Here is a 10,615-nt window from a genome sequence, read left to right on the forward strand (position 1 = left end):
AGCACGACAATGACCCTAAGCACAAGGCCAAGTTGACCCTCCAGTGGTTACAGCAGAAAAAGGTGAAGGTTCTGGAGTGGCCATCACAGTCTCCTGACCTTAATATCATCGAGCCACTCTGGGGAGATCTCAAACGTGCGGTTCATGCAAGACGACCAAAGACTTTGCATGACCTGGAGGCATTTTTTCAAGACGAATGGGCAGCTATACCACCTGCAAGAATTTGAGGCCTCATAGACAACTATTACAAAAGACTGCACGCTGTCATTGATGCTAAAGGGGGCAATACACAGTATTAAGAACTAAGGGTATGCAGACTTTTGAACAGGGGTCATTTCATTTTTTTCTTTGTTGCCATGTACTGTATATTGAAGTTTAGTATGTTGTTGTTTTTTTTGTTTTTATTTTGCCAGGATAATATAATAGTTTTTGTTGTAATGAGCTCAAGCCTGTTTTACAAGTTGGTGCGTGTGTGTTTAATTATGGTTGAGTGATTGTGCTTGTATGATTTATAGCATGTTTCTTTTGCTCTACTTGTGTGAATGAGAGTAAACAGTCCTTCCTGTCATCATAGTGTGAGATGGGTGATAGCTGTCATCACTAGCTGGAATTCTGGGTATGGGGAGATGGTAGAGAAACAGTTTGTGTGTCGCTCCTTTGGAGGATTACTGGCTGGAAATTATGACTAGCACATTCACCATTCATGCTCAAACAGCCAGAGCAGCTTTCTGTTACACACAGATGCCCCATAAAGCCTCAGCAGAGCTGTGTGACCCGCCTGCCTGCCTGGGCAGAGGGGCAGGGCGTTATTTTTGGGCACTGCCAGGCTCAAATAACCCCATTGACTCGGTTTAAGCGCACTGTGTCTGTGCAGATTGCCACATCACACATACACACACAGAGACACACAAACACTCTGGTGACAAAAGGGTAAAAGGCTGCAGTCTTCAGAGCGGGTGATGGTGACCTTGTCACCCTTTCACCTCAGACAACCCGCTGGGTGGCATCAGAACTGAGCCAGTGCCAGTAGGCAAGGACGCCACTGTGAAGTGTTAATCATCTTGATAAATATATTGTTAGTGTACCCCCACCCCCACCCCCCTTATTTAATTAATTTAATTAAGTTACATTAGGGACATGTCTAAATGCAGTTCTAGACCCTGGTTTTTATTGTTGTTGTTATTATTTCTTTTCATTTTTTTAGTTATAGACTTTTAAATAAAGATCAAAATGTAATAAAACAACATTTAATAAAATCTAAAATGTATATATTTTTATAAATGTAAAAATGCCAGAATGGGTTACAGGGTTAAATTGTTTTGTTTATATTTATTTATTTCAATGAGTTGACATTGAACAGATTATGTCAAATTTATTGTTTTATAATTTTACAATTGAGACATTTGATGGTTTAAATTAGCTACTTCTCATACTGGATTAAATTTATGTTAAATATTAGTTTAGGGATTTTCAAATGAGGTCTTGGAGGGCCACCATCTTGCAAAGTTGACTTCCAATGCTGCTTTTACACACCTGCCTGTAATTTTCATATAGTACAGAATATCTTGATTATTTAAATAGCCCCGTAAAAGTTAAACTTTTTTTTATTTTCTCCCCAAAAGGGAGATTGGAATTGGAATGCCCAATTCCCAATGCGCTCTATGTCCTCGTGGTGGCGTAGTAGCTCGCCTCAATCTGGGTGGCGGAGGACAAATCTCAGTTGCCTCTGCATCTGAGACCATCAGTCCGCGCTTCTTATCACATGGCTTGTTGAGTGCGTTACCACGGAAACACAGCGCATGTGGAGGCTTCACGCTATTCTCCGCGGCATCCACGCACAACTCACCATGTGCCCCACCGAGAGCGAGAACCACATTATCGTGACCACAAGGAGGTTACCCTATGTGACTCTACCCTTCCTAGCAACCGGGCCAATTTGGTTGCTTAGGAGACCTGGCTGGAGTCACTCAGCACGCCCTGGATTCGAACTCACGACTCCAGGGGTGGTAGTCAGCGTCAATACTTACTGAGCAATCCAGACACACCAGCCCCCCCCCCCCCCCCCACCGCCCAAATAAAAGTTAATCTAACATATCTAGTCACAACAAAAACCTAGGATTTGTGCCTCTAATGCATTATTGGGTCACCCTTTTATTTTATTTATTTTTTTGTCTATTTGTGGAAAGTGACATTTGTTGTGGTATATATTTAAAGGCTTTACAGTATCCTTCCTTTTTTGGCCTTTCACAGGCGAATATACAGGGACAAACTGAAGTTCTGGACCCACTGTGTGCTTGTGACATTGGTCGTCTTCACTGTCATGTCTTTCTTTGCTGAGCAGGTCAGTACGGTTCAGCTTACACTTCCATTGTCCACTTTCTTTGACGCACACACACACACACACACACACACAATACAGAATCCTGTGAGCTGAGTCTGTGCGGCCTTGAAATCCCATAACAGTTCCACGAGTAACTAACATATCAAAATTTACCCGGCTGCCATCTGTGTCAAGGTGTTCTTTTAAGGAAATAGTACTAGGCAAAATGCTTCCTATGTCATCATGCCTATGATTGATTGACATTTCTCAGCCTCAACCTTGCGGCATGCAGAAAATTGTTACAGTATTAGTCGCTGTATCGTCTGTTTTCGAGAAGAGAGCTCAGGTTTTTGTTGTTCTGATCCTGGGGAGAGGTTAATGGACACAGTGTCCTTTTAAGATGGTATGTCTTCATCCGTCCATAGTGACAGAACAGGAATCTGGACACTCACCATGAATTTAAAGATGGAGGTGAGACATTTTCAGTAGAAACTGCCTCCTGTGCATGCTGTATATGTAAAGGCGCGTTGTGTTTATTGTTCAGCAGCAGTCATTATTTTTAACGGACTAGCACATTAATAGGCCTAATTACTGTACAAGTCGTTACAACAGATTTACAGTCTACCGCCACATCTTACTGCCTTCCTTGTTTACTTGATAGATGGCTCGGGACCCATCTTTATGATGGTAGCCCGTGAATGGAACAGTGGCATGCTCCTTCCCTCCGTAGTGCTAGGGTTGTCTCCTTGGGCAAGAGAGAACAACCCTCAAGCAAAAAGTTTTTTCCATCACTCTGTAAAGATCTGTTATAAGAAATAAGGAAAAGGATGACTCGTTTGCTGTGTGTTGCGACCCGTGTCGGTGGAGGAAGAGATCCTGGTCCCTGAGAATTGTGTATTGCTGTGGCTTCCACTATTTCAACATGGTAATTTGGCTCCTGCTTTATCTAGGCAGGAGGTTGGAATGGCTCAATCCAATCAATCGGCTGGTCAAGACATGCCCTGGGATTACTCTGTGATAGCTGAACATCAAATATCACTCAGATTCCCAGTAGGCATTGACTAAGGGTCAATCAAGTAAATTGAGCAACTTGTTGCTCATTTTGCTTGAGTGTATCATCCCTGTATCCCTGATGCATAATCTGCTGGAGATCCGTGGCACTGTGTATCCCTTACTTTTGGGTTTCAAGGTGGGTGGGGAGCAGAGATGACGAAACTAAAAACCCAAAACATGGCTACAAATCACACCTCAAAAAAACATTTCTTGGACCTGGATACCGACAGTACCTCAGAAGATAGACATGCTCTTGTGCCGAGTAATGATGACTGGCCAAAATTCATCATCATTGAAGCTGCTGCTCCAGATTCTCCAATCATCAAGCTTTCCCCTTTCGCTATACAAAAAGGTATTGCAGGAATTGCGGGAACAGTAAAGGAAGTGAAAACTACGATCTGGACAGATTCTTGTGGAATGCAGTAAAAAGACCAATGCTGAAAATCTGCTACATGCCAGCATGTTAGCTGGAGTTCAAATAAAGACATCTCCTCATCCAACTTTGAACTACAGTAAAGGAGTAATCCGAACTAGAGAGTTGGATGATGTCGATGAAGAAGAAATAATGCAGGAGCTCAAGACCCAAGGAGTAATGAATTTCAAAAGAATAATAATCAAGAGAGAAGAGTGAACGATTAAAACTGGGTCGTACATCTTCACCTTTAATAAACCTCTAATCCCAGATAAACTTCGAATTGGATTCTTAAGTGTTCCAGTGGACTTATTTGTACCCAACCCTCTGCATAGTTTCAACTGTCAAAAGTACGGCCATGGATCTAATGGCTGCAACAACAAACATACTGTACCTGTTGTAACTGTGGGGAGGTAGGCCACGACAAAGGGAGCTGTGAAAAACCATCAAAATGTTGTAATTGCTCAGGTGACCATTCAGCTGCATCAAAACAGTGTCCCATGTGGAATAAAGAAAAGGAAATACAGAAGATCAAGTGTACTAAGAGAATCAGTTACCTCGAAGCAAAGAAAATGGTGGATGTCGTCCCTGTTTTTACGCTGAATAAAACCTTCGCCTCTGTTGCAAAAAAAGCTGTGAGATCAGTAGTCTGCCAGACAGATATCACCTGGATGCATAAAGACAAACCTCAAACCGTTAACCATAGTAATATTCCCCCAAAGATGAAGAACACAGGAACCCAGAGCAAAACTCTTCTAAATGACATTCACTCCAGTCAGAGCTCAATAACATGAAACCAATAGGCAAATAAAAACAACGGTAAGGCAAGTTCTTCACAATCAAAAGTATCCCAAGATAAAACCTCAAAGACAAAACAAACAAAAGATGTGGAAATGAAAGAGAATGAACACCATAGTAGAAGTCCATCCCCTAAAGGTAGAACCAAGAAAACTGTCCCTATTCTCCCTAATAGGTAATGGAAAATTCTATCATCCAATGGAACTGTCGTGGTATCCGTGCAAATTTTACGGAGCTGCAATGTCTAACTGCAATTATTAACCCTCTAGCCATATGTCTCCAAGAAATACAATTACCACCAGATGGTACTATTTCTTTTAAAAATGTTACAAGTTTTAACACTTTCAGTCCCAATGTCAAGCAGTGGTACAACCATTTTAATAAGAAAAGATGTGATCCATAGTCATATAAATATTAATAGCAACCTACAGGCAACAGCAGTATGCCTGACTTTGCAGAAAACCATTACAGTCATCTCTATCTACATTCCTCCAAATTTAAACTTGACACATATGGACCTAGATCACCTTATTGCTCAGCTCCCATCTCCTTTTATTCTCATGGGAGATTTTAATAGTCATAACACTTTGTGGGGCAGTAATCGCTGTAACACAAAAGGAAAGAATATTGAAGATTTTATAGATAACCACATCTTATGTCTTTTAAATAATGGATTGAATACCTATTTACATCCAGGACATGGAACGTACTCTGCAATCGACCTAACAATTTGTCAGCCTGAATTATTTTTAAACCTATTATGGAAGGTTTGGCATGACCTCTGTGGAAGTGACCATTTCCCAATCATTGTAACCATCAAAGGCAGAGAGGAAGAAACAAATGTACAAAGATGGCAAATTAAAAAAGCAAATTGGTATCAATTTCAAACCCTCTGTCATGAGAAACTGACACGGTTTCCAGAAGACAGCCCAGATGCTAAGCAGAATTTCACTGAAAAGCTCATATCTATAGCTAATGATACAGTCCCAAGAACATCTTTAAATATAAAACATAGACGACTTCCATGGTTTGATGGTACATGTAAGGAAGCTATAAAAGAGAGGGAAAAAACTGAAAGACATCCATCAACTGAAAATCTTATCAAACTCAAGATGAGTAGAGCACGAGCAAGAACAATTATAAATGAAGTAAAAAAAAAAGGAAAGCTGGAGAAGATTCTTTTCCAGCATGACAACAAGTACTCCATCATACAAAATATGGAACCTGATATGGAAAATGAAGGGTAAAAAACAACGGTCCTCAAATACAACACATCAAACAGCACGGCACACTCTTGACTTCAAAACAAGAAATTGCAAACATTCTAGCAAAAACTTTCGAAAACAATTAATCTATTGAGAACTGCCTTCCTGCTTTTCGAACTTTTCTTGCTCAACAAGAAAAAGAAAAGATTACCTTGGCTCCAGTAACACAAACCCATACAACCAACCTTTTTCTATGGAAGAACTACAGCGAGCCATTAAAAAAAATCCCACAACACCAAATAAAATCCACTATAAATTTTTAAAGAATCTACCCCAACTTTCCCTGAAAATGCTCCTTAGAATTTTTAACTCCATCTGGATATCGGGAAAAATCCCATCCGCTTGGCATGAAGCAGAAATAATACCTATTCCAAAGCCAGGAAAAGACGATAATGACCCCACAAACTACCGCCCTATAGCTTTAACCAGTTTTTTATGCAAAACAATGGAGAGGATGGTCAGTGATCGCCTGGTCTGGATACTGGAATCTAAACACCACATAAGTAACGCCCAATGTGGTTTCAGGAAAGGTCGAAGCACTACAGATCACCTTATTTGTCTTGAAAGCTATATTCGTGACGCCTTTACCAGAAAAGAACACGTTGTAGCTGTCTTCTTTTATTTGGAGAACGCCTATGTCACGACATGGAAACATGGCATTTGAAAGGATCTGTACCAAATGAATTTTAGAGGTCAACTGCCAATCCTTATTGAAAGTTTTTTATCGAACAGACTTTTTAAGAGTTAAAATAGCAAACACCTTGGCTAACCTACATAAACAAGGACTTGGCGTACCTCAAGGAATTATCCTATCAGTAACCCTCTTCAGTATTAATATAAATAGCATTGCAAAAATCATTGGTTCTGATGTCCTCTGTAGTTTATATGTAGATGATATCTGCATTTGCTACAAGAGCAAGTACATGAATACTATCGAGCAAAAAATCCAATTCAAGATAAACAAAATGCAGTCCTGGTCAACAGAGAATGGTTTGAAGTTCTCACAAACAAAAACCATCTGTATGCTTTTCTTTCGGCTTCGTTCGCTACATAATGAGCCAGAGCTGTTTATGGATGGAGTCCCCATTAAAGTTGTTAAAGAGAACTGGTTTCTTGGTATAACTTTTGACAACAAACGGTCTTTTATTCCTCACATTAAATCACTAAAAAAGAAATGTTTTAAAGTTTTTATCCAAAACCAAATGGGGAGCAGACAGCTCAACTCTCATGAACTTGTACAGAACCATGGTATGCTCAAAGCTGGACTAAGAAATTATTATTTATGGATCAGCTAGGAAGTCATACATATGACTTTTGGACACTGTACTCCACTAAGGTATACAACTAGCTTTGGGAGCCTACAGAACATCACCAATCCAAAGTCTCTATGTGGAAGCCAATAAACCTTCCTTGGAAATCAGACGCCTAAAGTTGGCCTTGCAATATGCAACCAAACTTAAAACAAATAAAGAAAACCCAGCCTTTTCAGCAGTTTTCCCACTTCAGCATTCAACAATATATGAAAAAAAAAAAAGTTTCATTCATCCATTTGGCCTATGTATAAAAACCCATCTGGAGAATCTGAAAGTGGATCTAAACAGTTTGGAACAGACACATTTCTGCAAAATTCCTCCATGGGATCTCAAAAAGCCTAAAATCCATCTGGATTTAACAAGGAACCAAAAATCCAAAACGCATCCGAATGATTTCCATAAACAGTTTCTAGACATAAGAGCAGTACACCCACAACATATCCCAATATACACAGATGGATCTAAATCTGGAAATAAAGTGGCAGCAGCTTTTGCAACAAACCAACTGTGTCAGGGTATCCGCATCCCTGACCAAAGTTCAGTTTTCACTGCAGATGCAAACGCTGTACTACTGGCACTTAAGTTTTTTGAGACTGCTCCACAAAAACCTTTTTTAATAGTAACGGATTCAAAATCATGTCTTGAAGCATTGGAAGCTACTAAAACTGATCGCCCAACAATCGTGAAGATTTTAATCAAACTGTCATCTCTTGAAGCAAAGAGTTTTAATATTATTTTCTGCTGGGTACCTGGACACTCAGGAATCTCCGGTAATGAACAAGCAGACAGAGCTGCCAGAGAAGCACTATCTACTGAACCAGTAAAATGCCCTAAACCTTCCACAGATCTGAAACCAACTCTGAATGTATATATAAAAAACAAATGGCAGTCGGAGTGGGATCAATGTTTAAACAACAAATTACGGGAAATAAATCTTGTTGTTGGAACAAGATATGTGTTCCCTTTTAATAATCGCTGGGATCAAGTCATTTATACACGATGCCGGATAGGACATACAAGACTCACACACCAATTTGTACTATCAGGAGAAAATTCACCAAAGTGCTCATCTTGTCAGAACCCACTATCCATTAAACATATTTTACTGGACTGTCATACCTCTACACATCTGAGGAACCTGTATTATTCAGTTGATTCTTTTGAAAAGGTTTTTAATCAAGTGTATCCAAATTTAGTTTTAAGGTTTTTAGGAAAAATTAAACTTAAACAACTTATTTAACTCTATTTTTAAATAACTAAACTTGGCCCCCGCCATGAATATAGCCATAGAAGCTGGCATGGCGTAAATGAAAGAAACAAATAAACTTGACAGATGGCTGCCTTCAAGTCATGTTTGAATGAACATTTTTCCAAGAAATGTCACAATAACCAGTGGAATTTTCTTTACGTTTCAACTTTCCACATTGCATGTCAATGAAATAATAATGAAATTCACCAAAAATGAAAATTTACTGACATTTTACTAACACTCATGTTGTCACAAACACGTAGGATTTTTTCTTCTGTGGAACACAAATTGAAACCTCAGTCACTATTCACTTTCATTGCATTATTTGTCATACAATGAAGTGAATGGTGACTGAAGCTAACATGTTGAAACAACATGAGTGTGAGTAAATGATGACAGAAGTTAAAGTTTTTGGGTGCACTATCCCTTTAAAATCACTTGAACACTGATCATGTCATAACTACAACTTCCAAACATAATTTTTTTCTTGAGTTTCTTTCCTTCCCTCTTTTTACTATCATGTGTCAGTCTTTTTTCGAAATGTATAACGTGTTTGTCACAAGCTGACTCATAGCGTTCATAACAGCTTTGGTTGACACTCCTTCCTCTTTCTGTCCCTCAGCTGATCATGTTGAAACGCCGACTTTTCCCCAGACGCAGGGTCAGTAAAGATGTGAACCCCGAGCGGGTGTGAGCTTTACGGCCACTCCATCTCCTCCTCACTGAACACTGTCCCTTTCACTCAAAGGGCTTGAATCAGCAGGCGTGCAAGGAGAATATGACATACTCAGAACCAGAGGCCAACTCCTCAAATGCTTATGTTAATGTCCGTTATGCAAACCGGCATTTGTGAGACCATTTGGATGTGACTGGACCACAGTTCTTGGAGAAACGTCATGGTACATGCCTTTTGTGAGCTGCCTCCACTGGGGGGCATTTGTGAGACTGCAGTCCACAAGGCAAGCAACTTTGGGCCTGCGATCACAATTCAGGTTGCGTATTGACTGAACTGAACTCAAAGATTTGTGTTGCACTACATGCCATATGACCTTACGTGTTTGAATTGTATTAATTAAAATAGGATTTTAAATTCTAAGGGAATGTGAAGGGTAAAGGTACTACCCATCGAAGGATTGTTCTCTCCGTTCAGTGCCTTTCTTTACCACATGAGTGAATTTTAATGCACCACTGGAATTCTTTTATGTCTTGTGCTTTGCTTGTTTGCATCTGTTTTAAAAGGATAGTTCACAGACAAAGGAAAATTCCATCATCATATACTTATCCTCATTTATTTACATATATAAGGATAATCAATAAGGAACTTTCTCCCTCTCTCTAATTTAAATGCATGTCAGTCATAATGACAACTTTTGCTTGGAAGTCTTATATATGCTCGTCTCTTGGTGAGACAATTAAATACTGACTTCGTCTGAAATTCAGAAGCCACATCCTGTGGCCCTGTTGTGTATTAACTCCTCATCTAGTCTTTCAACTCTTTTTATTTTTATTTTTATTTTTATTTTTTAATTTTTTTTATTTATTTTATTTTTCTCTCTCACACACGTTGCTACTACTGACCTACCCATGTGACAGTGTATACGTGCCTGACTAAACAGACTTGAGTACTGAATGATGATGCTGATCTAGGATGAAAAGTTTACTTTTATTTATTGGGTTATAAAAGATATGATTAATCTCCTTTTGTTTCATTTCAAAAGTTTTGGTTGCAGAGATTCTGCATCCTAAAAATATTTTTGTATTCCTCTAAATTCTACTGACATCTGATACATTTTATCAATTGTAAATTCAACCAGCAAGGTGGCATGTTATTCTTTAATTGCTCGAGGACAAAAGCCAGTTTAATAATGAACTTGTACACTTGACATAATCTGAATGAGAATATAATGAAACGGTCAAATCTGTTTATTAAAAAGAGTGACTTCAAAACGTGTTTTGTCATGATTGCTTTGATATGCCTAAACAGCAGGTAAGAATAAAATGAACTGTGGTTAGTTGCTGAACTTGTCGTTAGACTGTCAGTGGGCAATTCTGGGCCAGAATAAGCTGCAACTTGCACCAAACTTTGAAACCATGAAACTAATAACGTGACATGTCAAGCAAATCTCCATTGATCGTTTCACCATCAGTCTGGGGGACCCGAGGCATATATAGAGAGGCAATGCTCCCCACCCCCCAAGACCCAGT

At 39.3% G+C, this 10,615-nt stretch overlaps 1 protein-coding gene across 1 annotated transcript in view; it reads left to right on the forward strand.

Annotated features, from left to right (window-relative positions):
* Nucleotides 1-10,573, forward strand: part of LOC127436882 (N-acetylglucosamine-1-phosphotransferase subunits alpha/beta-like) — a 29,543-nt gene extending 18,970 nt beyond the window's left edge. Inside the window, exons 20-21 of the mRNA XM_051691363.1 lie at nt 2,251-2,341; nt 9,033-10,573. Coding sequence (XP_051547323.1) covers nt 2,251-2,341; nt 9,033-9,104 — 163 coding nt within the window. The 3' untranslated portion in view covers nt 9,105-10,573. The remainder of the gene's footprint in view (nt 1-2,250; nt 2,342-9,032) is intronic.
* The last annotated feature ends 42 nt before the right edge of the window (nt 10,574-10,615 follow it).

The sequence above is a fragment of the Myxocyprinus asiaticus genome, chromosome 47 (genome assembly GCF_019703515.2).
Source record: "Myxocyprinus asiaticus isolate MX2 ecotype Aquarium Trade chromosome 47, UBuf_Myxa_2, whole genome shotgun sequence".
Taxonomy (NCBI): domain Eukaryota; kingdom Metazoa; phylum Chordata; class Actinopteri; order Cypriniformes; family Catostomidae; genus Myxocyprinus; species Myxocyprinus asiaticus.